We start from the raw sequence: 27,820 nt of genomic DNA on the forward strand, positions 1-27,820 counted from the left end.
TATTTCTAGTGGGGTGGCTATCTTGTTAGCCCTGACTTTTCAGCCAGAGATCTTGAGGGTCAAGGAACTCCTGCCGGGCCGCTTGCTCCACCTCGCTGTTCGCCTGGGTAGTGTGACGCTCCACTTTGTGAACGGATACGCGCCCCGGACGGCGCGTAGCAAACGTGCTTCTTTGAAGAAGTGTCCCCTCTCTTGAGCTCTATCGATAGTGGTGAGTGCATCATCCTCGGGGGGCGGGGGGGGGGGGGGGATTTTAACTGTACCCTCAAGGTGGGGATCGCTCTGGTCCCCAGTGTGTGGCCAAGTGTCGTTGGAGAAGTTGAGGGAACTGATCAGCTCCCTCAACTTGGTGGACGTCTGGCGGAATCTCCATCCCGACTCCAGCGCCTTCATGTGGAGGTCTGGAGGAGGAGGGTCCCGAATCGACCGCCTCTATTTTTCGCAGGCGTATGTCTCCCGCATCTCGGCGGCCTCCATGCGGTTGGTTCCGTGCTCGGCCCACCACCTGGTCTGGGCAGAGTTAATTCTGGGGGTCCGCGTACTGGCACTTTAACAACCGGCTGCTGGAGGACGAGCGATTCCGGGACTGGTTCTGTCGATTCTGGGGCGACTGAAGAAGAAAGCAGTGGGGCTTCCCCTCCTTGAGGCTATGGTGGGATGTGGGCTAGACTCACATCTGTGTCTTCTGTCAGGAGTATGCGAAGGGCTCAACCAAGAGGCGGGAAGCTAAGATTGGGCACCCAGAGAGGGAGGTGCTCCAATTGGAGTCCCGCCTCAGTCATGCCGTCGTGGACTCGGCCCTCTGATGGGCGTACAAAGAGAAGAAGGGCGTGCTGAGGGACCTGCAGCTCATAGGGTCCTGAGGCACATACGTGAGGTCGCGGATCCAGATCCTGGAAGATTTGGACTGTGCCGCACCCTTCTTCTACTTGCTGGAAAAATGGCGGGGGGGGGGTCCGTAAGCAGCTCATTGAGCTGCTGGCCGATGACAGATTCTCCATCACGGATCCAGAGGGAATGGGCCTCCTGGTCCGTACTTATTACAGTGCGTTCTCTCCAGATCCATCCAGCGAGGACGCATGCAGAGTTTTGTGGGAGGGCCTGCCGAAGGTCAGCCTGGAGGGCATAGAAGGATTGGAGGCTCCGCGCACGTTGGCGGAGCTGACCGGTGCCCTCCACCAGCTTTCGAGGGGCAAATTCCTGGGGCTGGATGGGCTGACCGTGGAGTTCCTCAGGGCATTCTGGGACGTCCTGGGGGACGATTACGCGTGGGTCTTGGGGGAAAGCTGGCGACTGGGGAGATGCTCCTCTCATGGCACAGGGCAGTCATCGTCCTGCTACCAAAGACGGGCAATCTCCGTCTGCTTAAAAACTGCCGTCCGGTCTACCTCCTCGGCACGGATTACAAGATCTTTGCCCGGGTTATGTCTACCCGCCTGGGCTCCGTGCTGGGCCACATGATCTACCCCGACCAGTCTTACATGGTCCTGGGCCGGTCCATCTAGGACAACATCCACCTGGTCCAGCAACTGATCCTTCTTTCCCAGAGGACCGGTCTGTCGGTTGCCTTTCCCTCGATCAGGAGAAGGCGTTCGACAGGGTGGATCACGAATACCTTTTTGGGACTCTGCGCACTTTTGGACTCAGGCCGCATTTTGTTCTGCCGCCGCAGAATGTCTGATCAAACTTAACGGGTCTTTGACGGCACCCCTTCGCTTTGGGAGAGGAGTGTGTCAGGGATGCCCCATGTCCGGCCAATTGTATACCATCTGCGTGGAGTCGTTCCTGTGCCTGCTTCGCAGGAGGTTGACGGGATTGGCTCTGTGCAAGCGGGCCATGCAGGTCGTCCTCTCGGCCTACGCCGATGACGTGCTCCTCGTGGTCACAGATCCCGTTGACTTGCAGAGGATGCGCGACTGCCAGCAGACCTTTTCTGCCGCGTCCTCCGCGAGGATCATTTGGGAGAAACGTTCCGGGCTCCTGGTAGGTCAGTGGCGGATGGTCTCCCTACCGGAGGGGTTAATAACTTTTGCGTGGAGCACCACACACCACCTCTATCTGGGAGTCCACCTTAGCCCCGCTGAGGAAGCATGGCCAGCAAACTGGCAGGAGTTGGAGGCGAAAGTCACCAGTCAGGTGGGACATTGGACAGGACTGCTCTGAGTGATTTCCTACAGAGGCCATGTGCTGGTCATAAACCTCGATGCTGTGGTACTGGTTGGTCACTTTGGCCCCGCCACCTGCATTCGCCAACAAGATCCTGAAGAAACTCATCGATTTCTTCTGGGGCAAGAGGAAACACTGGGTCTCTGCTGTGGTCCTGAGTCTCCCGATCGAGGAGGGCAGCCAGTCGCTGGTGTGCGTCCGCACCCAGGCTGTGACTCTCCGCCTTCGGACTCTGCAGAGATACCTGTACGTCGAGCGTCCTCCCAGATGGTGTGCGCTGGCGACGTTTTTTTTCCACCAGTGTCACTGCCTTCAAGACAACACGCAGTTCCCAGCGGAGACCGTTAGCCGCGCCTCTCTGAGGGAGTTGCCAGTCTTTTACCGGGATCCAATCAGAGTCTGGAACATGGTTACCTCCATTCAGGGCGCTCCCCCGCCGGTGGAGGAGAGCGCCTCGGATGTCCGGGCGGCCGACTCTGGGGATGGACAGGCGGGTGGAGGAGTAGCCGAAGCCCCTGGGACACCCCTCACTGCGGGAGGCGAGGGGGCTCGGGAGCGTGGAGCGCTCCCGGCTGAGCTGACGCCCACTTGCCCGGAACTGCTCATCGGACCCAGGCACCGAAACACTCCTTGGGAGCCGGTCCCGCACAACCCGGGCCGCCTCTCGGAAAAGCCCTCTGTGCCATAGAATCACAGAGTCGTAAAGCATAGAAACAGGCCATTCGGCCCACCATGTCCATGCCGACCATAATGCCTATCCACACAAATCCCACCTGCCTGCATTAATTCCATATCCCTCTATGCCTTGCTCATTCAAGTACCTGTCCAGATGCCTCTTAAATGGTGTTATTGTCCCTGCCTCCACCACCTCCTCTGGCAGCTCATTCCAGATACCCACTATTCTTTGTGTGAAAAATTTACCCCTTTGATCCCCATTAAACCTCCTCCCTCTCACCTGAAATCTATGCCCTCTAGTTTTAGCCACCCCTACCATGGGAAACAGACTCAGGCTATCTACCCTATCTTTGCCTCTCATAATTTTATATACCTCTATCATGTCCCCTCTCAGCCTCCTTCGCTCCAGGGAGAACAGACCCAGCCTATCCAATCTCTCTTTATAACTCAAGCCCTCCAAACCAGGCAACATCCTTGTCAATCTTTTCTGCACCCTCTCTAGCTTAATCACATCTTTCCTGTAGTGCGACGACCAGAACTGCACACAGTACTCCAAATGCGGCCTAACCAACCTTTTGTACAATTGTAACATGACGTCCCAACTCTTGTACTCAATGCCTCGGCCGATGAAGGCAAGCATGCCAAACGCCGCCTTCACCACCCTGTCTACCAGTGTTGCCACTTTCAGGGAACTATGTTCTTGCAGCCCAAGGTCTCTCTGCTCAACAACACTCCCCAGAGCCCTGTCATTCACTGTATATGTCTTGCCCTGGTTTAACTTCCCAAAATGCATCACTTCGCACTTGTCTGCGTTAAATTCCATTTGCCACTCCCCTGCCCACTTTCCCAGTTTATCTATATCCTGTTGTAACCTTAGACAACCTTCTTCACTGTCCACTGTAATGCCAATTTTGGTGTCATCTGCAAACTTACTAATCATGCCCCCTACATTCACATCCAAGTCATTAATATATATGACAAACAATAGAGGGCCCAGCACCGATCCCTGTAGCACACCACTGGTCACTGGCCTCCAATCTGAAAAACAACCCTCCACGACCACCCTCTGCCTCCCATCACCAAGTCAATTTTGTACCCAATTTGCTAGCTCACCCTGGATCCCATGTGTTCGAACCTTCCGGACCAGCCTACCATGTGGGACCTTGTCAAAGGCCTTGCTAAAGTCCATGCAGACAATGTCCATCGCCTCGCACTCGTCAATTCTCTTGGTCACCTCCTCAAAAAACTCAATTAAATGCGTGAGACATGATTTCCCACGCACAAAGCCATGCTGACTATCCCTAATCCGACCTTGCCTTTCCAAATGCATATAAATCCTGTCTCTCAGAATCCCTTCCCATAACTTTCCCACCACTGATGTAAGGCTCACTGTCCAGTAGTTCCCTGGCTTATCCCTGCTGCCCTTCTTAAATAAAGGCACAACATTAACTATCCTCCAGACTTCTGGTACCTCACCCGTGGCTAACAATGATACAAAAATCTCTGCCAGGGCCCCAGCTATCTCCTCCCTTGCTTCCCATAGCATCCAAGGATACACCTGGTCAGGCCCTGGGGATTTATTCACCTTAATGCACTTCAAAACCTCCAACACATCCTCCTTTGTAATGTTGATTTGCTCCATGATATCAGTGTTCCCTCCTTTGAACTCATTAGCTTCCATGACCTTCTCCACGGTAAATACAGACGAGAAGTATTCATTTAAGACCTCGCCCATTTCCCGTGGCTGCACACATAGATTACCAAACTGATCCTTAAGGGGACCTACTATCTCCCTAGCTACCCTTTTACTCTTAATATACTTATAGAATCTTTTAGGATTCTCCTTTATCTTAACTGCCAGGGAAATCTCATGGCCCCTTTTTGCCCTCCTAATTTCCTTCTTACGTGTACTCCTACATCCCTTGGGATCTCTTCTGGTGCAGAAGTGACCTTTACAAGATGGACGGGTTGCATCTGAACTGGAAGGGAACCAATATCCTTGCGGGAAGGTTTGCTAGTACTACTCCGGAGGGTTTAAACTAGTCTGGCGGGGGGTGGTGGTGGTGGGAGGGGTGTAGTAGTCTCTCCGATTAGATAGTTGAGGCAAATGTAGAGGTTACTCCTTGAGGAACTCGCTTGGTCCCAGCTGCCTATACCTGACATATGCCTCCTTCTTTGTCCTGACCAGACCCTCAATATCCCTCATCAACCAAGGTTCCCTAAACTTGCCAGCCTTGCCCTTCATTCTAACAGGAACATGCCGGCCCTGAACTCTTCCTATCTCACTTTTAAAAGCCTCCCACTTGCCAGACGTCCCTTTACCTGTAAACAGTCTCTCCCATTCAACTTTTGCAAGTTCCTGTCTGATGCCATCAAAATTAGCCTTCCCCCAATTTAGGACTTCAACCTGAGGACCAGTCCTATCCTTTTCCATAACTATCTGGAAGCTAATAGAGTTATGGTCACTGGTCCCAAAGTGCTCCCCCACTGACACATCAACCACCTGCCCAGCCTCATTTCCTAAGAGGAGGTCGACTGTAGCCCCTTCTCTAGTAGGGCCATCCACATACTGCTTCAGAAAACTATCCTGGACACACTAAACAAATTCTTCCCCATCTGATCCCTCAGCATGAAGGCAGTCCCAGTCAATATTAGGGAAGTTAAAATCACCTACTATTACAACCCTATAATTCCTACACCTATCTGTGATTTCCCTACACATATGCTCCTCCAATTCCCTCTGACTATTGGGGGGCCTATAGTATAATCCTATGAAAGTGATCACCCCTTTCTTATTTCTAATTTCTACCCATATGGCCTCGCTGGACGTTTCCCCCGGGATATCCTCTCTAAGTACTGCCGTGATGTCCTCTCTAATCAACAGTGCAACTCCCCCTCCTCTCTTACCTCCACCTCTGTCACGCCGGAAGCATCGGTACCCCGGAACATTGAGCTGCCAGTCCTGCCCATTCCTCAACCATGTTTCCGTAATAGCTATAATATTACAATTCCATGTACTGATCCATGCTCTGAGTTCATCTGCCTTACCTGTAAGGCTTCTTGCATTAAAGTAAATGCAGTTTCACCTACCAGACCTTCCACGCTCCCTGTCCTGCCCCTGCCCGGCCTGCCTACTGGACTTGCTTGTTTTAACCTCTACATTTGCCTCAACTATCTCATCGGAGAGACTACTACTTTGGGTCCCACCCCTCCCCCCAACCACCGCTCCCGCCCCCCCCCCACCACCAGACCAGTTTAAATCCTCCCGAGTAGTACTCGCAAACCTTCCCGCAAGGATATTGGTCCCCTTCCAGTTCAAATGCAACCCGTCCATCTTGTACAGGTCACTTATGCACTAGAAGAGATCCCAATGATCCAAGTAGCTGAAGCCCTCCCGCCTACACCAGCTCTTCAGCCACGCATTCATTTGCCTTATCCTCCTATTCCTACCCTCACTAGCACGTGGTACAGGGTGTAACCCTGCGATTACAACCCTAAAGGTCCTGCTTTTTAACCTTCTGCCTAACTCCCTATATTCAGTTTGCAGGACCTCATCTCTCTTCCTGCCGATGTCGTTAGTACCAATATGGACCACGACCTCTGGCTGCTCACCCTCCCCTTTCAGAATGTCCTGCAGCCGCTCCGAGACATCCTTGACCCAAGCACCAGGCTGGCAACATACCATCCTGGAGCCTCGTTTGTGGCCACAGAAACGCCTATCTGCACCCCTTATGATAGAATCCCCTATCACTATAGCTCTTCCACCCCTTTTTCTCCCCCGCTGTGCAGCAGAGCCCTCCGTGGTGCCATGAACCTGGCTGTTGCTGCTTTCCCCTGGTTGGTCATCCCCCCCAACAGTATCCAAAGCTGTATATCTGTTTGAGAGGGGGATGGCCACAGGGGACTCCTGCACTACCTGCCTGCGCCTACTACTCTGTCTGGTGGTCACCCATCATTTTTCTGTCTGTGCAGCCATTACCTGTGGTGTGACCACCTCACTAAACATGCTATCCACGACGTCCTCAGCATTGCAGACGCTCCACAATGAATCCACCCGCAGCTCCAGCTCCCTAATGCGGGTAGCCAGTAGCTGCAGATGGATACACTTCCTGCTCACATGATCAACAGGGACACTTCCAGCGTCCCTGGTTTCCCACATAGCGCAGGAGGAGCATATCACGGGGCTGAGCTCTCCTGTCATGACTTACCCTTAGATTAATTAGTTACTCCCTTAATTAAAAAATACTGTTTACACTCGGGTGCCATTCCAATCGGCGCAGAGGGTTTTCCTGTGCGGGCTGCTCCTGTGCACTCTCCACTTCCTCGCCCTCGTCAACCAGCCGGACACGGGGGTGGGATCCCCGATGGAGGTGTCTCTACGCGGGAGTCCTCCCCCTTTACATCGGGGACCTGGGGTAGAGGGTGCTGCACAGGGCAGTCCCATGCAATAGCCTTTTAAGTAGTTTCACGGACTCCCAGGCCGCCTGTAATTTCTGCGGCCTGGACGAGTCCGTGTTCCACATATATATGGAGTGTGCGAGGTTGCAGACCCTCTTTCAGTATTTGAAGAGGCTGCTCCTCAAGTTTTGGCTGCACTTCAGCCCCACACTCCTGATCTTTGGGCACCCGGTGCGGAGGGGTGTGGGCCGGGAGGAGGATCTCCTCGTCGGTCTGCTCCTGAGCCTGGCCAAGGTGGCAATTCACAGGTCCAGGCTGTGGGCCGTTGGGGGCCCATCATCCCTGATTGCCTGCCCCTCTTCCGAGGTTACGTTCGTGCCCAGGTGTCCCTGGAGAAGGAGCATGCGGCGTCCGCCGGTACGCTTGATGCCTTCCGCGCCCGGTGGGCACCGCAGGGACTGGAGTGCATCATCAACGCCGGGAATAGCATTTTAATTTGAGTTTTTGGTTTATTTATCTGTTTTTAATAAGGTTATTTTTAAAATGTGTATGAAGGGGGCCTGAGGAATAAAGACCCCCTCGACATAAAATATATAAAAGGAGCCTTGGGTATAAAGGCCACCTTCAGAAAAAAGAATAAAAAGGGATAAGGTACAGAGTAAAGCTCCCTCTACACTGTCCCATCAAACACTTCCAGGACAGGTACAGCACGGGATTAGATACAGAGTAAAGCTCCCTCTACACTGTCCCATCAAACACTTCCAGGACAGGTACAGCACGGGATTAGATACAGAGTAAAGCTCCCTCTACACTGTCCCATGAAACATTTCCAGGACAGGTACAGCACGGGATTAGATACAGAGTAAAGCTCCCTCTACACTGTCCCATGAAACACTTCCAGGACAGGTACAGCACGGGATTAGATACAGAGTAAAGCTCCCTCTACACTGTCCCATGAAACACTCCCAGGACAGGTACAGCACGGGATTAGATACAGAGTAAAGCTCCCTCTACACTGTCCCATGAAACAGTCCCAGGACAGGTACAGCACGGGATTAGATACAGAGTAAAGCTCCCTCTACACTGTCCCATGAAACACTCCCAGGACAGGTACAGCACGGGATTAGATACAGAGTAAAGCTCCCTCTACACTGTCCCATGAAACAGTCCCAGGACAGGTACAGCAGTGTTGATTGGAGTGATACTGACTCAAGTCCATTTCACAACCCACACTGTTGACGTTGGTCTGAACCAGGCATTAGCCATCTCAATGGGTGGGACATGGCGTTCGGGTACCAGTTGTGCAGAGGGTAAACACCAACAGGACTGGTTGAGCTGAATGACCTGTTCCTATGTTGTAATTTCTACGTCATTTATATAAGAAGCTATGGATGTAAACTGGATAGAAGAGGAAAAGTGGCATTTTTGATTTAATCCTTGATGAAGACTGAGGTTTTAAAAGGTAAATGGACTGGGCATATGTGGCAGGAGAGCAGTTTTGATAAGTCCCTCTTTCTGTACGTGCTGCTTCAGGGCTAGCCTCACCCCTCTCTGGGTAATTCCTACAGTCAGTGGAGACATCGGTGCATTTGCATGTGATGGTGAGGAGGGGCTGCCATTGGGCAACCCAGCAGGGGTATGATGAGACACATTGAAACATAAACATAGAAAATAGGAGCAGGAGTAGGCCATTCAGCCCTTCGAGCCTGCTCCGCCATTCATTATGATCATGGCTGATCATCCAACTCAGTAATCTGTTCCCGTTTTCTCCCCATATCCTTTGGTCCCTTTTGCCTCAAAAGCTACATCTAACTCCTTCTTGAAAACATACAATGTTTTGGCCTCAACTGCTTTCTGTGATAGCGAATTCCACAAGCTCACCACTTTCTGGGTGAAGTAATTTCTCCTCATCTCAGTCCTGAAAGGTTTACCCCGTATCCTTAGACTATGACCTCTGGTTCTGGACTCCCCCACCATCGGGAACATCCTTCCTGCATCTACCCTGTCAAGTCCTGTTAGAATTTTATAGGTTTCTATGAGATCCCCCCACTCACTCTTCTGAACTCCAGCGAATATAATCCTAACCGACTCAATTTCTCCTCATACGTCCGTCCCGCCATCCCAGGAATCAGTCTGGTAAACCTTTGCGGCACTCCCTCCATAGCATAAACATCCTTCCTCAGATAAGGAGACCAAAACTGCACACAATTGAGGTTAGGGAGTGAATGGAGTGCTGGCTCTGACAATCCGATTCTGCTCAATTTTCCTCCACTGTTGGTAAGTGTGCTAGGTAGTGGTGTGAAGCACAGAAGCAATAAATACATCCTAACATCACCTTGAAAAAAACTTCCTGTCCACTCACTGGATGAAGGTACAAAAGAGCTTCAACACTTATTGCAACATTTGTGCTGACTTATGTCTAAACCTGCATGGTGAAAGTCTGAGAGAGCATGGGAGTGGCCCACACACACAGCGAGAATCAAATATCCTTCCTTTCACCACCCACAATGTCACTGAAACTCAGCAAGTCCCAACTAGACAATGATAGCAGGAAGTACAGGCACGAAACCAAAGTTTGTTGTGTAGTTGAAACTGTCCAAACAATAGCAGGTGTGTCAGTGTGCATTCCTTCTGCGGGCTAAATGCAAGCCAAATCTGCATCTTCAGCTCTTCTTTCACTCCGCACGAATTGTCTGCACCACAGATTAGTATTAATTATCCGTGTAGACATGGCAACAAACTGTTCACCTCAGTGGAGCTGTAATCATAACACTGCAGTTAGGCCTGTTATTCCCCAATTACACCATGATAACCTGACTATCACTCTCACTGGTACAGACCGGACCATAACACCAGCTCTGAACATAACACCCTCTTTTTGTATGATCTGCAGCTCATACAACATTATCAAGATCATATTCACTCCAGTGCCCACCCTCACTCATCACGGGGAGGTGCCTCCCCTCACTGCTTCCCCGCAGCAAAGCTGTCTCAGGTGAGAATAGCAATAACCCAGGAGTAAGGAAAACCACAGCAATGGAACTTTGATTCTCAAAGTGAAATCAGGGGGACGGATTGGCGTAGAGAAGCAGAGATTAGCCTTTAACTTCTGGGATCAGGGTTCAAACCCAGCTAGAGGATGAAAGTCAACAAAAAGAACTTGAATTCATATGGTGTCTTTAATTTTTTTTATTCATTCATGGATTGTGAGCATCACTGGCTAGGCCAGCATTTATTGTCCATCCCTAATTGCCCTTGAGAAGGTGGTGGTGAGCTGCCTTCTTGAACCGCTGCAGTTCATGTGGGGTAGGTACACCCACAGTGCTGTTAGGAAGGGAGTTCCAGGATTTTGACCCAGCGACAGTGAAGGAACAGTGATATAGTTCCAAGTCAGGGTAGGGTGTGTGGCTTGGAGGGGAACTTACAGGTGGTAGTATTCCCATACAACTGCTGCTCTTGTCCTTCTAGTTGGTAGAGGTCGCGGGTTTGGAAGGTGCAGTTTAAGGAGCCTTGATACATTGCTGCAGTGCATTGTGTAGATGGTACACGCTGCCGCCACTGTGCATTGGTGGTGGAGGGAGTGAATGTTTGTAGGTGGGGTGCCAATCAAGCGGGCTGCTTTGTCCTGGATGGTGTCGAGCTTCTTGAGTGTTGTTGGAGCTGCACCCATCCAGGCAATTGGAGAGAATTCCATCACACTCCTGACCTGTGACTTGTAGATGGTGGACAGGCTTTGGGGAGTCAGGAGGTGAGTTACTCACTTCAGGATTCCTAGCCTCTGACCTGCTCTTGTAGCCACGGTATTGATATGGCTACTCCAGTTCAGTTTCTGGTCAATGGGAACCCCCAGGATGTTGATAGTGGGGGATTCAGTGATCGTAATGCCATTGAATGTCAAGGGGAGATTTTAGATTCTTTCTTGTTGGAGATGGTCATTGCCTGGCACTTGAGTGGCGCGAATTTTTCTTGCCACTTATCAGCCCAAGTCTGGATATTGTCCAGGTCTTGCTGCATTTCTACACGGACTGCTTCAGTATCTGAGGAGTCACGAATGGTGCTGAACATTGTGCAATCATCAGCGAACATCCCCACTTCTGACCTTATGATTGAAGAAAGGTCATTGATGAAGCAGCTGAAGATAGTTGGGACTAGGACACTACCCTGATGTCCTGGAGCTGAGATGATTGACCTCCAACAACCACAACTATCTTCCTTTGTGCTAGGTATGGCTCCAACAAGCGGAGAGTTTTCCCCCTGATTCCCATTGACTCCAATTTTGCTAGGGCTTCTTGATGCCACACTTGGTCAAATGCTGCCTTGATGTCAAGGGCAGTCACTCTTACCTCACCTCTGGAGTTCAGCTCTTTTGTCCATGTTTGAACCAAAGCTGTAAAGAGGTCAGGAGCTGAGTGGCCCTGGCGGCACCCAAACTGAGCATCACTGAGCAGGGTATTGCTAAGCAAGTGCCACTTGATAGCATTGTCGACGACACCTTCCATCACTTTACTGATGATTGAGAGTCGACTGATGGGTGGTAAGTAGCTGGGTTGGACTTGTACAGGACATACCTGGGCAATTTTCCACATTTCCGGTAGATGTCAGTGTTTTAGCTGTACTGGAACAGCTTGGCAATGGTGCGGCAAGTTCTGGAGTATGGTCTTCAGTACCATTGCCGGAATGTTGTCAGGGTCCATAGTCCAATGTAATAAAACATCCAAAGCTCTTCACAGGAGCATTATAAAACAAAATTTGATTCTGAGCCACATAAGGAGATATTAGGTCAGATGACCAAAAGCTTAGTCAAAGAGGTAGGCTTTAGTATAGATGTATTTAAGGGGAAGTTAGATAAGCATATGAGGGAGAAGGGACTAGAGGGTTACACTGATAGATTGAGATGAGAAAAGATGGGAGGAGGTTCGAGTGGAGAATAAACAACGGCTTGGACTGAATGGCCTGTTTTTATGCCGTATATCCGATGTAAGAACCTGCTATTGGTTACTGTGGAAAGGGGCACGGAGATTGGGATTGGATACCATGGAGAGGGTGAGAATTCCCTGGATTGGTTACAATCCTGGATTGGAAGAAGGGGAGAGACAATTCAAGACCTCAAGCTATATCAGGGAATTGATAAATTGAATCCTGATGATATGTTCAAGATTCGGCCTATAGATTTAGGGACAAAGGCTAAGACTGAGAAATGAAACGAGGACAGACAGTTAGGATTGAAGTACTTAACACAGAGGCCCTAGGAATGTATAGAACAAATGTAAAGAGGACATTTAAGGGAGAATCAGACAAATATTTGAAAGGGGATGTGATTGTGATTGCTGCTTTGACTCTGGTGATGTGTTCCAGTTCTTGACACTCCATGTTCATTGCCATGAAAACCTAGGGTTTTTTTTCAAATATTATTTTTACTCCTTTTTCTCTCACCCTCCCACAATGGCTTTCACTTCTGCTGAATGAGTATACACAGGTGCCAGAACAGTCATTCTTCCTATGGGAGCCTAGATCATGAGCACGACAGGCTATTTGGCCATGGCGGTTAAGCTGAGCCCATTCCTGGCCCCAGATCAATGTTGAGCAGGAATTGCTGGGTTAGCAGCAGGAATCCTGGCTGCTTGTCCTTATTTTGCCCAAGGGGATTGAAGCTAATTGTAGCTCCCCATCTGCTGCCCTGACTGAGAACAGCTCGCTCAACGCAGACTGACGGAAAGACTTATGCTTATACAGCATTATTTGTGAGCTCAGGACTTCACAAAGTGCTCTGTAGCCAATGAAGTGCTTTTTTATGGAGTGTAATGGAAGATGGCAGGATCCCCAAAGACACATTGTACAGCGAGCTCGCCACTGGTATCAGACCCACCGGCCGTCCATGTCTCCGCTATAAAGACGTCTGCAAACGCGACATGAAATCCTGTGACATTGATCACAAGTCGTGGGAGTCAGTTGCCAGCGTTTGCCAGAGCTGGCGGGCAGCCATAAAGACGGGGGTAAAGTGTGGCGAGTCGAAGAGACTTAGTAGTTGGCAGGAAAAAAGACAGAGGCGCAAGGGGAGAGCCAACTGTGTAACAGCCCCGACAAACAAATTTCTCTGCAGCACCTGTGGAAAAGCCTGTCACTCTAGAATTGGCCTTTATAGCCACTCCAGGCACTGCTTCACAAACCACTGACCACCTCCAGGCGCGTATCCATTGTCTCTCGAGATAAGGAGGCCCAAAAGAAAGAAGAAATCATTGTTGCATTGTAGGAAATGTGCAGCCAATTTGTATACAGCAAACTCCCTCAAACAGCAATGTGATAATGACCGGATCATTTGTTGATTAAGGGGTAAATATTGACTCAGGATGCCAGGGATAACTCACTGCTCTTCTTTGAAATATTGCATTGGGATCTTTTACATCCACCTGAGAAAGCAGATGGTGCATCAGTTTAATGTCTCATCCCAAAGTGTCACCACTCGAGCACTGCCTGGCGTTATGCCACCCAGTATACCGCCATAGTGCTATGGGGCACAAACTTTCATTCTATGCTCTGCTGGGACCGGTAGAGAGCTGTCACTAAACTTCTGTTGCATTAATGGAGAAACGGAGGCCAAGACGTGAATTCTAAATGATAACTTTACCGTCTGATACCTGGAGCGAATACTTAGTGTGCTATGTGTTTTGTAATTTACCTTGATATTGCACCAAGCTAAAGCTCTAACGAGAGGAATGCCACAAGGATCATTGCTGGAGCCTCAGATATTTACAATCTATATTAATGAGACCAAGAGCAATGTATCTAAGTTTACTGATGATACAAAGCTAGGTGGGAATGTAAGCTGTGAGGAGGACACAAAGACTCTGTTTTTTAAATTGGGGCGGCACAGTGGCGCAGTGGTTAGCACCGCAGCCTCACAGCTCCAGCGACCCGGGTTCAATTCTGGGTACTGCAAGTTCTCCCTGTGTCTACGTGGGTTTCCTCCGGGTACTCCGGTTTCCTCCCACATGCAGGTTGATAGGTAAATTGGCATTAGCAATTGCCCCTAGTATAGGTAGGTGGTAGGGAAATATAGGGACAGGTGGGGATGTGGTAGGGATATGGGATTAGTGTAGGATTAGTATAAATGGGTTATTAATAAATAGTACAAATCTAAATCAGGGGACATAATCACTGACCAATGCAAACAAATGGACCGCTGGGTTGAGCACTACCTAGAACTATACTCCAGGGAGAATGTTGTCACTGAGACTGCCCTCAATGCAGCCCAGCCTCTACCAGTCATGGATGAGCTGGACATACAGCCAACCAAATTGGAACTCAGTGATGCCATTGATTCTCTAGCCAGCAGAAAAGCCCCTGGGAAGGACAGCATTACCCCTGAAATAATCAAGAGTGCCAAGCCTGCTATACTCTCAGCACTACATGAACTGCTATGCCTGTGCTGGGACGAGGGAGCAGTACCCCAGGACATGCGCGATGCCAATATCATCACCCTCGATAAAAACAAAGGTGACCGCGGTGACTGCAACAACTACCGTGGAATCTCCCTGCTCAGCATAGTGGGGAAAGTCTTTGCTCGAGTCACTCTAAACAGGCTCCAGAAGCTGGCCGAGCGCGTCTACCCTGAGGCACAGTGTGGCTTTCGTGCAGAGAGATCGACCATTGACATGCTGTTCTCCCTTTGTCAGATACAGGAGAAATGCCGTGAACAACAGATGCCCCTCTACATTGCTTTCATTGATCTCACCAAAGCCTTTGACCTCGTCAGCAGACGTGGTCTCTTCAGACTACTAGAAAAGATTGGATGCCCACCAAAGTTACTAAGTATCATCACCTCATTCCATGACAATATGAAAGGCACAATTCAACATGGTGGCTCCTCATCAGACCCCTTTCCTATCCTGAGTGGCGTGAAACAGAGCTGTGTTCTCGCACCCACACTTTTTGGGATTTTCTTCTCCCTGCTGCTTTCACATGCGTTCAAGTCCTCTGAAGAAGGAATTTTCCTCCACACAAGATCAGGGGGCAGGTTGTTCAACCTTGCCCGTCTAAGAGCGAAGTCCAAAGTACGGAAAGTCCTCATCAGAGAACTCCTCTTTGCTGACAATACTGCTTTAACATCTCACACTGAAGAGTGCCTGCAGAGTCTCATCGACAGGTTTGCGGCTGCCTGCAATGAATTTGGCCTAACCATCAGCCTCAGGAAAATGAACATCATGGGGCAGGAGGTCAGAAATGCTCCATCCATCAATATTGGCGACCACACTCTGGAAGTGGTTCAAGAGTTCACCTACCTAGGCTCAACTATCACCAGTAACCTGTCTCTCGATGCAGAAATCAACAAGCGCATGGGAAAGGCGACTGCTGCTATGTCCAGACTGACCAAGAGGGTGTGGGAAAATGGCGCACTGACACGGAACACAAAAGTCCGAGTGTATCAAGCCTGTGTCCTCAGTACCTTGCTCTATGGCAGCGAGGCCTGGACAACGTATGTCAGCCAAGAGCGACGTCTCAATTCATTCCATCTTCGCTGCCTCCAGAGAATACTTGGCATCAGGTGGCAGGACCGTATCTCCAACACAGAAGTCCTCGAGGCAGCCAACATCCCCAGCTTGTACACACTACTGAGTCAGCGGCGCTTGAGATGGCTTGGCCATGTGAGCCACATGGAAGATGGCAGGATCCCCAAAGACACATTGTACAGCGAGCTCGCCACTGGTATCAGACCCACCGGCTGTCCATGTCTCCGCTATAAAGACGTCTGCAAACGCGACATGAAATCCTGTGACATTGATCACAAGTCGTGGGAGTCAGTTGCCAGTGTTTGCCAGAGCTGGCGGGCAGCCATCAAGACGGGGGTAAACTGTGGCGAGTCGAAGAGACTTAGTAGTTGGCAGGAAAAAAGACAGAGGCGCAAGGGGAGAGCCAACTGTGTAACAGCCCCGACAAACAAATTTCTCTGCAGCACCTGTGGAAGAGCCTGTCACTCTAGAATTGGCCTTTATAGCCACTCCAGGCGCTGCTACATAAACCACTGACCACCTCCAGGCGCGTATCCATTGTCTCTCGAGATAAGGAGGCCAAAGAAAGAGAAAAGTATAAATGGGTGGTTGATGGTCAGCATAGACTCGGTGGGCCGAAGGGCCTGTTTCAGTGCTGTATCTCTAAACTAAACTAAACTAAAAGTCTGTAAAGAAATATAGACAGGTTAAGTGAGTGGACAGAGTGGCAGATGGAGTATAATGTGGGGAAATGTGAGATTGTTCACTTTGGCAGTGAGAACAGAAGAGCAGAATTTTTTTAAAAGACATGAAAATGTTGATGGTCAGAGAGAACACAGAAAGTTAGTATACAGGTACAGCTCAATTACGAAGGCAAATGGCATGTAGGTCTTTATTGCAAGGGGATTGGAGTACCAGAATAACGAAGTCTTGCTACAATTGATTAGACCACACCAGGAATACTGTGTACAGTTTTGGTCTCCATATCTAAGGAAGTATATATTTGCATTGAAAGCAGTGCAGTGAAGGTTCACTAGATTGGTTCCTGGGATGAGGGGGTTGTCCGATGATGAGAGGCTTTTTTAAAAATTCATTCATGGGATGTGGGCATCACTGGCTATGCCAGCATTTATTGCCCATCCCTAATTGCCCTTGAGAAGGTGGTGGTGAGCTGCTGAGTAAATTGGGTCTATACTGATGTTTAGAAGAATGAGAGGTGATCTCATTGATACATAGAAGATTCTGAAGGGCCTTGACAGTGTAGACACTGAAAGGTTGTTTTCCCTGGCTGGGGAATCTAGAACATGGGTACGCAGTCTCAGGATAAGGAGTCAAAGAACAAAGAACAAAGAAAATTACAGCACAGGAACAGGCCCTTCGGCCCTCCAAGCCTGCGCCGATCCAGATCCTCTATCTAAACCTGTTGCCTATTTTCTAAAGGTCTGTATCTCTTTGCTTCCTGCCCATTCATGTATCTGTCTAGATACATCTTAAAAGACGCTATCGTGCCCGCGTCTACCACCACCGTTGGCAACGCGTTCCAGGCACCCACCACCCTCTGCGTAAAGAACTTTCCACGCATGTCCCCCCTAAACTTTTCCCCTCTCACTTTGAACTCGTGTCCCCTTGTAATTGAATCCCCCACTCTGAGAAAAAGCTTCTTGCTATCCACTCTGTCTATACCTCTCATGATTTTGTACACCTCAATCAGGTCCCCCCTCAACCTCCGTCTTTCTAATGAAAATAATCCTAATCTACTCAACCTCTCTTCATAGCTAGCACCCTCCATACCAGGCAACATCCTGGTGAACCTCCTCTGCACCCTCTCCAAAGCATCTACATCCTTTTGGTAATGTGGCGACCAGAACTGCACGCAGTATTCCAATCAATCATTCAGGACTGAGATGAGGAGAAACTTCTTTACTTTGGAATTCTGCCCCCCAGAGAGTGGTGGATCCTCCATCGTTGAATATATTTAAGGCTGAGATAGACAGATTTTTGGTCACTCAAGGAATCAAGGGATATGGGGAGTTTATGGGAAAGTGGAGTTGAGGCAGAAGATCAGCCATGATCATTGTGAATGGTGAAGCAGGCTCAAGAGGCTGTACAATCTACTCCTGCTCCTGTTTATGTTCTTAAAGTCTTACTGTGCCTGGTATCCTTTTTCCCAGAACTTGCTGTGCAACTCTGATTTTTTTTTTTCATTCTGTAGATCCTGCCATCAACTCCGCAGGACATGCAGCGCTCTTACTCCCAGGAAAGCAAGATCTGCAAGGATGATCTTGAGGAGCCAGAGCGCGACCTCTTTATCTGGGCAATTTTACAGAAGCGCAAGGATCTGGCATCTATTTTCTGGGTGCAGGTATGGGACAAGCCAACAGAGGCATGACACATTCAGGTCCTCCCAGAAATATTGATCTTTCTCTCTCCCTTCCCTTCCATTTTTCCACCATTTTCCTCCCTTCCCTCTTGAAGACTGTAAAACTTCCCAGAGAGCAGGACAGTGGATTAGTTTGGGATTGATACAGGGCTATAGGATGAGTGGGAGCATGGGTGCAGGATTGCGAAATGTGGGGGGTGGGGGGAGAGCAGAAGTGCAGGGGACTATTCCGTAATACTGAACCTCAATGCAACCCAGCTATTTTATCCCAAGTGAGAGGTTGATCGTTGCTGCGGTTCCAAGGGTCGTCCTCTCATTCCCTTGTTCAGAACTGGTTAATGCTTCTTAAGGAAGGTCATTCGTTTCATTGAAATTCCAAATATCCCCATAGCACACACTTCCTTCTCTGTGTGTTGAAACTATGCCTCATCAACTACTATAGCTCACTTTTTCCAAGATTCATGGTTCTCCCTTCATCCAGTCCAACATTTGGTGTCCCCTAAGCACTACTGTTTGAGGTATCGTGCCTTCTTTCTGACTGTTTACAAACAGTCTTGTCAGTTCTGGGTCCTTCACGTGGGTTTCTCAAAACAATACGTCAGTTTAGACTGGCTCCAAAGTACAACCTTGTGCATTGGAGGCCAGCACCCTAAACCTAGGCATTGCTGTAACTGGGTGTCAATAAACATTAATAAACACATCATAACATATAAATAACACAATAAACAAGACTCTGAAACACTAGGCCAGGATTTTTTGACTGATCCCTATGCCTTGGAAATGTCAGGCAGGATTGCTCTCAACCCGCCCCAGAAAGGATAGGATGGGGCTTCTGCCCATCATCCTGACTGAAGCCTGTGCGGCAGGGAAAGGTGCTACATTGCCACTGAAGCTGATTAGACAGAAGCCACTTTAAAAGAGAAGAGGAGCTTCAAAGATATTGGGCCTCAGACAGAGACAAGGCCTGAAGCCAGGGACTTGTCACCACCTGTCTCCTGGTAAACCCTGAGGTCAATGATAGTGGCTGGGGGTAGGGTGTGGAATGAGGCAGGGGGTTTGGGAAGCTTGTTGGACCTGGTCTTCCAGTCATCATGTGTATGCAGTGAGTGAACTGATGGAAGGAAGGCCCCAGGTGTCATTCAGGGGAGGAAACTTGCAGTCAGGGAGATGCGTGCAGTCAGCCTTACCCATCAATTTGCTCCCATTTTCTACTGCTTTCTCACCTAACTGATTTTTACCAAACATCTGTCCAGGTGCTTGTCCAACTATCCCATGAATTCACCGAACATTAGCTCCCCACTCCCTTCCAGTAGATTCCATTGCACACTGGTAATTTAAACACCTGGACCAATTGTTGAGAGGATGCGAGTTCAACTCCTGCCATGGCAGTTTGAGGATTTGAGTTCAGTATTTAAAATCTGGAAATAAAAATCCTGCATCAGTAAAAGTGACCTGTCGGATTGTCATAAAAATCCAATTGGTTCATTAACACCCTTTAGGCAAGGAAACTTGATGTCATTACCCAGTCTGGCCTAGATGTGACTCCAGTCCCACACAGCAATATGGTTGACTCTAAACTGGCCTCTGAGTAACCTGGCAAGCCACTCAGTTGTTTCAAAGCACAAGAACAGCAGGGTTCAATAATAAGGTCCACCACCATCTTTATAATGGTAACTACAGATTGGCAATAAATGCGGCCTTGTCAGCATTGTTCACATCCTGGAAGTTAATTAAGTAAAACACATTCACCACCACCTGCATAAAATAGTTAAATCTAAACTGTTGTTTTATCCTCTCTACTTAGTTTGATGCCCTCCTGTAGAAGTTGCGCCTCACTGGCAATATCTTTGGAGCCTCTCCTGCTCTGTCACTTTGGACGAAGGGGCTTTGTGCCAAATATTGGCAACAGTTACAGCGACGGAGCAGGAATTGCCCGCAGGACATTTACCCCCATGTTAATATCCATGGGCTGACTTTAGGCCATGGTGTAAATGGACATTACCCTGTGCTGGTAGATTGAACGACATGGTTTCTTTTTTGGAACATAACTCTGACCAGTCACCTGAGGACAGTGACTATTGTGTTTTTTCCAGGCCATGGACAGCATTGCCTCTTCACTGGTCGCATGTAGGATCCTGAAAAAGATGTCCTCTGAAGAGAATGACACAGACCTGTCTGAGGAGATGGCAGAGCTGGCCCAGGAGTACGAGGATCGAGCCATTGGTATGCTGGGGTCTCAGTCATGTTTGATCACAGTGCTGACGGGCCCTGAGTACAGACTGCTGGTGTGATGGGTCTGTTCCATTCAGGATCTCTCCATTCCCCCCTTCTCCCTCTCTCTCCATTCCCCCCTCTCCCTATCCTTTCACTCTGCCATCTGTTAGTTGTTGTTGTATCTTAATGCTCTTCCCTTGGAGAACATTGTGAAGTAATAGGAGGATTCATGGGATGATTTATAGGTTAACAGGCAGAGACAGGAACACTCCTTCCATCTGCAAACCAGCCAATGATGGCGTGAGAAGGTAGTGGTGGTGGCGATGGATGGAGTTAGTCCTAGACAGCGGGAGTGTGTTATGGGCTCCCACAATCAGACTCTAGAATCTCACTGGATGCGGTGCTGTGGACTGTCCGGATCAGAATTAAAACTCCGCAGTTCTGATTCAGAGCTGGAATTCTGGACTGTCTGGACTAGGGTTTAAATCGACACCTTCTGCCTCAAAGCCAGAGCTCTGGACTGTGTGGACTGGGAGGCTGGAAAAAGAAACACTGTTGGCTGTTTAAAATAAGGAAGGGAGAAAGGGATGAAAACTTGGCCAGGGACTCTCAGTTTCACTAATATTTATTGATACAGCACTGAAACAGGCCCTTCGGCCAACCGAGTCTGTGCCGACCATCAACCACCCATTTATACTAATCCTACATTAATCCCATATTCCAACCACATCCCCACCTTCCCTCAATTCCCCTACCACCTACCTATACTAGGGGTAATTTACAATGGCCAATTTACCTATCAACCTGCAAGTCTTTGGCATGTGGGAGGAAACTGGAGCACCCGGTGAAAACTCACACGGTCACAGGGAGAACTTGCAAACTCCACACAGGCAGTACCCAGAATTGAACTCGGGTCGCTGGAGCTGTGAGGCTGCGGTGCTAACCACTGCGCCACTGTGCTGGTTAGCGGCAGAGTGGTGGGAGGGAGGAGATGCTGGGCTTGGTGGGGTGGGGGGGGGGAATCGCGGCGGGGTTTATTGCCAGAGTGAAAACAGTGGAATAAAATTTAAATGGACTTCTAGTATAAGGGGTGGGGGCGCGAAGTGAAACCGCGAGCCTTGAGATGCGGGAGTTGGGGAAAAAAACCCGTCAACGACGGTTTGGCTCGGAAGTTAGGCGAAGGCGCGTCGGTTTTGTGGGCGGGAGGTGTTTTGGTAGCGGGGCGACTGGTGAGGCGGGAAGGTTTAGGAGGAAGAGGGGACGTTTGCATCGCGGTTAGTTAGTGCGTTGGTCTTGGTTGGGTTACGGAGGCGGTAGGAACGTGTCGGGAAGGATCTGGGGTGGGGGAAATTCTCCGCTACTTAACGAAAGGTCAGGGGCGCGTCGCGTTTCACTGGGGTTGGATTGCCGCCATTTTAAGGTCGGGGAAGATGGTTGGGGACAACCGCCATTTTGTATGGGTTTGCCGGGTCGCCATTTTGTGCAAATCGGGAAGAGCCGCCATTTTGTAAAAGTAGAGAAAGGTTTTTGGAGGCATTGGTCATTTTGGGTTGGTAGGCCTGCTATTTTGTGGAAAGTGGATGGGGGTGGGGTTTGATGTTGATGAGATCGTGGTTTCTACCAAAAATTGTAAAGGTGGCACCTTGAGGGTTGGGGATGGAGGTCGAAAGCTTCAGGTTTTAGTTTCTTGTTAGGGAGAGTGGGGGTCGACATGTTCCCTGAAAGTCCAGAGTTTGTTGTGGCTGGGACTGGTGGCCTTTTACTTCAATATAATTGAATCAAAATGTGCCCAGTGGTAGAAATACGTTCTAGCCAGTCTTGTCTATTCACCGTGGTGTGGAGGGCGTCTCCAGACGTTCTGCAAAAAGTTCTGGATCTCTGAACAAAGCAATTTGAATTGTTTCTTTGGCTGTGCTTTCACATCAAGATAAGATAGTGAAAACAGAAAATACTCAACAAGCTGGGCTGCATCTGTGGAGTGACAAACAGAGTTAACGGGCTGAATTATACTCACCAGTCGGAATGGAGGCAGGGCGGCCGGGCAATTAGCCTGGACTGCTTCCCAACACTTTCCCGCTGCTTTGTTACTTACCTGAGAGTGTGCGGCGTGCAGATTGGCTGCCTACTCCGAGGCGAAAGGGTCATTTAGAGCTTGTCAGCATATTGCTGGTGGCGGAGTGCCCCCCCCCTCCCCCAGCCCCAGCATGGCATGGAGAGGCTGTCAGCTAAAATGGAGACGGACGCCCTGTGGCAGGCTAGGGACCTATCAGAGCCAGAGTCTGCAAAGGCTGCACCCCTGGCCCAAACACCGCCACCAGAAGGGTTTCCCCTCTGATTGGAGAGTCCTGCCTGCTTTCCTTGCACAAAGGAAGGTGGTTGTGGTTGTTGGAGGTCAATCATCTCTACTCCAGGACATCACTGCAGGAGTTCCTCAGGGTAGTGTCCTCAGCCCAACCATTGATGAAGGTCATCAATGACCTTCCCTCCATCATAAGGTCAGAAGTGGGGATGTTTGCTGATGATTGCACAATGTTCAGCAACATTCGCGACTCCTCAGATACTGAAGCATTCTGTGTCCCGATGCAGCAAGACCTGGACAACATCCAGGCTTGGGCTGATAAGTGGCAAGTAATATTCACACCAAACAAATGCCAGGTAATAACCATCTCCAACAGGAGAAAATGTAACCAACGCCCCTTGATGTTCAATGACATTAACGTCGCTGAATCCCCGACTATCAACATCCTGGGGGTTACCATTGACCAGAAACTGAACTGGAGCAACCACATAAATGCTGTGGCTACAAGAGCAGGTCAGAGGCTGGGAATTCTGTGGCGAGTAACTTGCCTCCTGTCTCCCCGATGCCTGTCCACCATCTACAAGGCACAAGTCAGGAGTGTGAAGGAATACTCTTCACTTCCCTGGATGGATGCAGTTCCAACGACACTCAAGATGCTCAACACCATAGGACAAACAAACCACTTGATTGGCACCCCATCCAACACCTTAAACATTCACTGTCTCCACCACCAACGCACAGTGGCAGCAATGTGTACCATCTACAAGATGCATTGCAGCAATTCACCAGGGCTCCTTCGACAGCACCTTTGAAACCCGGCACCTCTATCACCTAGAAGGACAAGGGCAGCAAATGCATGGGAACACCACCACCTGCAAGTTCCCTTCCAAGCCACACATCAACCTGACTTGGAACTATATCACTGTTCCTTCACTGTCGCTGGATCAAAATCATGGAACTCCCTTCCTAACAACATTGTGGGTGCACTTACACCACAAGGACTGCAGCAGTTCAAGAAAGCAGCTCACCATCACTTTCTCAAGGGGCAATTAGGGATGGGCAATAAATGCTGGCGTAGCCAGCGACGCCCACATCCCATGAATGAATTTTTAAAAAGTAATTATTTTGAGCCCTCTGAGGCCACCTCATTTTGAGGCACTGTTGCATTCTCCTACCTACCTCAGCAGTGCCCACATCTCTTGGTGGGGCTGCTCAGGTCTGAGAGCTGTCTGTCTTCTTATTGGGCCAGCAGCATCGGGAGCCCACTCGCCATCTTTAATTGGATGGTGAGTTCGGAGGTGGTTAATTAGGAGGCCACCTCCAGCAATATCTCTGTGCAAGTCTCAGTCCTGGCAGGTCAGGGTTCAGGACCCCGATTTGGTTGCAATGTTGGAGTCCCAAAGCCTGAGGGAAAATTCAGCCCGTTAACTCTGTTTCCATCCACAGATGCTGACACGGACACAATGGGCTGAATGGCCTAACTTTTCTATGGTTCGATGGTATAGGATACAACAGTTCAGAGGTCATGGTCAATCAGAATATAGCTTTGGTAAGACCACAGTTGGAGTACTGTGCTATAGGAAGGATGTTGAGGCAGTACAGAGGGCAGAGCGCAGGTTCACTATGATGCTGCCTTTTTGGTCGAGGAAATAGAAGCACGCTAAAAGCTTGAAAAATTGGAACTGTTTTCTTTCGATTAAAAGGCAATTTGATAGGGAGTTTGAAATTGTGAAGGGATAGAAAGAGTAAATGGACTCAGACAGTTTCCAGTGTTTGAGAATGAGGGGACTTAGATAAACGAATAAATGCAACAGACCTAGATCAGAGATCAGGAAAAACCTTTTTTAAACCGAGCATTATGAGGCTGTGGAATGATTCAATGAATGAAGAACAGACCATATCAATATTTAAGAATAGGCGAGATAGGTGGAAAAGGGAATCAAGGGATTTGGAATAAATTGGGCACATGGAATAGTATATAGATTGTTGTGAGGCAAGGGAATCAAAGGTTATCTGGGGTAGATGGGAGTGTGGATTTCGAGACACAAACAGATCAGCCATGATCTTATTGAATGGCAGAGCAGGCTAGAGGGGTCGAGTGGCCTACTTCTGCTCCTAATTCGTATGTTTGTAATTAGGATACTTCTCGTGTGCAGAATAATCAGCAACACACGATGGTTGGACTGAACAGTCCATATTACAATGTTGTAATATCTATGTAATTCTAGGAACATAGGAACCCATTCATGGCTGCTCACCTACCTCAATACCACTTTTCTGCACTATCCCATATCCATTGATGTCATTAGTATCCAGATATCGATCAATATCTGTTTTGAACATGCTCAGTGATTGAGTTTCCACAGCCCTCTGGAGTAAAGAATTCCAAAGATTCACCACCCTCTGAGTGAAGAGATTCCTCCTCATTTCAGTCTTAAATGGCCTACCCCTTATTCTGAGATAATGTCCCTTGGTTCTAGGCTCACCAGCCAGGGGAAACATCCTAACCCCATCTACCATGTCACGCCCAGTAAGAATTTTGTAAGTTTCAATGAGATCACCTCTCATTCTTCAAAACTCCAGTGAATACAGGCCCAGTTTCCTCAATCTTTCCTCGTAAGTCAATCCTGCCATCCCAGTGATTCGTCTGGTGAACTTCTGTTGCACTCCCTCTATGGCGAGTATTCCCTTCCTTAGATAAGGAGACCAAACTGTACACAAATCTCCAGGTGCGGTCTCACCAAGACTCTATACAATTGCAGCAAGACATCTTTACTTCTGTACTCAAATCCCCGTGCAGATGCTGACTTTTAGTGACTCGGGTCCCTTTGGGCACCAACACTTCCTCACCTCTCACCGTTTGAGAAATATTCTAAGTAATTGAGATGCGGTGATTATATTATTGAACGACTAATCTTGAGAACATGAGTTTAAATCCCACTGTGGCAGTTTGAGAATTTGAATCAGTTTTAAGAAATCCAGAAATAAAAAGCTGGGATCAGTAAAAGCTGTTGTGAATGTTGTAAAAACTCAACGAGTTCACTGATGCCACTGAGGGAAGGAAACCTGCTGTCCTTACCCGGGTCTGGCCTGTAGCTGACACCAATCCACACACCAACATTGTTGACTTTTAGCTCGCCTCTGAAATGGCCGAGCAAGCTGTATCAAAATGCCATCAGTGGTTCAAGAAGAAAACCCACAAGCCCCTTCTCAATGTAACTGGTGATGGACAATTAACGGCACCCATATCGGGAGAATGAACTTTTAAAAAGTGACCTCAGTCTATGCATATTTGCAGTCCTTACAACTTGGGGTCTTAAAGGGACAGTGCAGCTTGAACATACTTACACTTTAACAGCAGAATAATACATTGGTAACATGGTATAGCATTCCTGTTACTATAATCAGACTTACTGTGGGGTACAACTATAAAAATGAGATTCTAAATGTTTCTTTGATTTAATTGTTCTCTCTTTACTCAAAGGCCTGTTCACAGAGTGTTACAGGAAACACACAAAGCGAGCACAGAAGCTGCTGATTCGAGTATCCACCGTCTGGGGGAACACAACATGCATGCGCCTGGCGTTGGAAGCTGAGAGCCAGAGGTTCATGGCACAAGGAGGTGTTCAGGTCTGACTTCAGTCTGGTTTCCCAGTTGGGGGCTGTGAAGAGGGGAAAGTGCAGGGAGTAGAACTAACTGAATAGCTCTTTCTTGCATACACTGGGCCGGGTGACCACCTCCTACGTTGTCAGAATTTTCAGCTTCCACCCACCACCATCTCATCCATAACTCTGCTGTCCTAATATCACCTTATGTTACAAATTATAATTAGACAAATTATGTTAGGATGCAAAGTTTGTTTGATAACAGTCCTGTGAAATGCCTTTGGATATTTTGCTGGGAAGAAAGAAAGACTTGCATTATATAGCGTTTTTCACAACCACTGGACAGTCAACGAAGTACTTATGAAGTGTAATTACCATTGTAATGTAGGAAACACAGCAGCTGATATGAGTACAGCAAACTCTCACAAATACCAATGTGATAATGACCAGATAATCTTTTTTTTTGTGTGATGTTGATTGAGGGATGAATATTGGCCCAGACCCTGGGGATAACTCCACAGCTCTTCTTTGAAATTGTGCCATGGTATCTTTTACATCCACATGAGCAGGCAGATGGGCTTTGGTTTAACATCTCATCTGAAAGACAACAGTTCAGCACACCCTCAGTACTGCACAGGAGTATCAGTTTTGATTTTTGAGCACAAGCCCTGGAGTGGGTCTTGAACCCAAAACCCCTGTGACATAGAGGCAAGAGTGCTACCAACTGAGCCACATCTGACAGAATAGGAGGATAAGAACCAGGAGTAGGCCATTTAGCCCCTCGAGCCTGTTCCATCACTCACTGAAATCATGGCTGATCTGCGACCTAACTCAATATACCCACTTTTGCCCCATATTCTTCAATACCGGGGGTTAACAGAAATCTAGCAATCTCAGATTTAAAATTAATAATGAATCTACCATCAATTGCTGTTTCTACTATCCTTCGTGTGTTGAAGTGTTTACTAATTTCACTCCTGAAAGGTCCGCCTTTGGTGTTTATACTGTACTCCTGGTCCTAGACTCCTCCAGCAATGGAAATAATTTCTCTAACGTTGGTTAGGCCGCATTTGGAGTACTGTGTGCAGTTCTGGTCGCCGCACTACAGGAAAGATGTGATTAAGCTAGAGAGGGTTGCAGAAAAGATTCACAAGGATGTTACCTGGTTTGGAGGGCTTGAGTTATAAAGAGAGATTGGATAGGCTGGGTCTGTTTTCCCTGGAGCGAAGGAGGCTGAGACATGATAGAGGTATATAAAATTATGAGAGGCATACATAGGGTAGATAGCCATGGCAGGGGTGACTAAAAGTAGAGGGCATAGATTTAAGGTGAGAGGGAGGATGTTTAAAAGGGATCAAAGGGGTAATTTGTTCACACAAAGAATAGTGGGTATCTGGAATGAGCTGCCAGAGGAGGTGGTGGAGGCAGGAACAGTAGCGACATTATAGAGGCATCTGGACAGGTACTTGAATGAGCAAGGCATAGAGGGATATGGAATTAATGCAGGCAGGTGGGATTAGTATAGATAGGCATTATGGTCGGCATGGACGTGGTGGGCCGAAGGGCCTGTTTCTATGCTGTACGACTCTATGACTC

The 27,820-nt window shown here is 48.6% G+C and overlaps 1 protein-coding gene across 7 annotated transcripts in view; it reads left to right on the top strand.

The window, feature by feature from the left end:
* The window catches only part of trpm2 (transient receptor potential cation channel, subfamily M, member 2), a 347,573-nt gene that overhangs the window by 180,474 nt on the left and 139,279 nt on the right, over window positions 1-27,820 (top strand). For all 7 annotated transcript variants that reach the window (XM_068036234.1, XM_068036230.1, XM_068036236.1 and 4 more), the window contains exons 13-15: window positions 17,938-18,087; window positions 20,199-20,328; window positions 26,103-26,248. In XM_068036234.1, coding sequence (XP_067892335.1) covers window positions 17,938-18,087; window positions 20,199-20,328; window positions 26,103-26,248 — 426 coding nt within the window. The remainder of the gene's footprint in view (window positions 1-17,937; window positions 18,088-20,198; window positions 20,329-26,102; window positions 26,249-27,820) is intronic.

The sequence above is a fragment of the Heterodontus francisci genome, chromosome 7 (assembly GCF_036365525.1).
Source record: "Heterodontus francisci isolate sHetFra1 chromosome 7, sHetFra1.hap1, whole genome shotgun sequence".
NCBI classification, from domain to species: Eukaryota; Metazoa; Chordata; class Chondrichthyes; order Heterodontiformes; family Heterodontidae; genus Heterodontus; species Heterodontus francisci.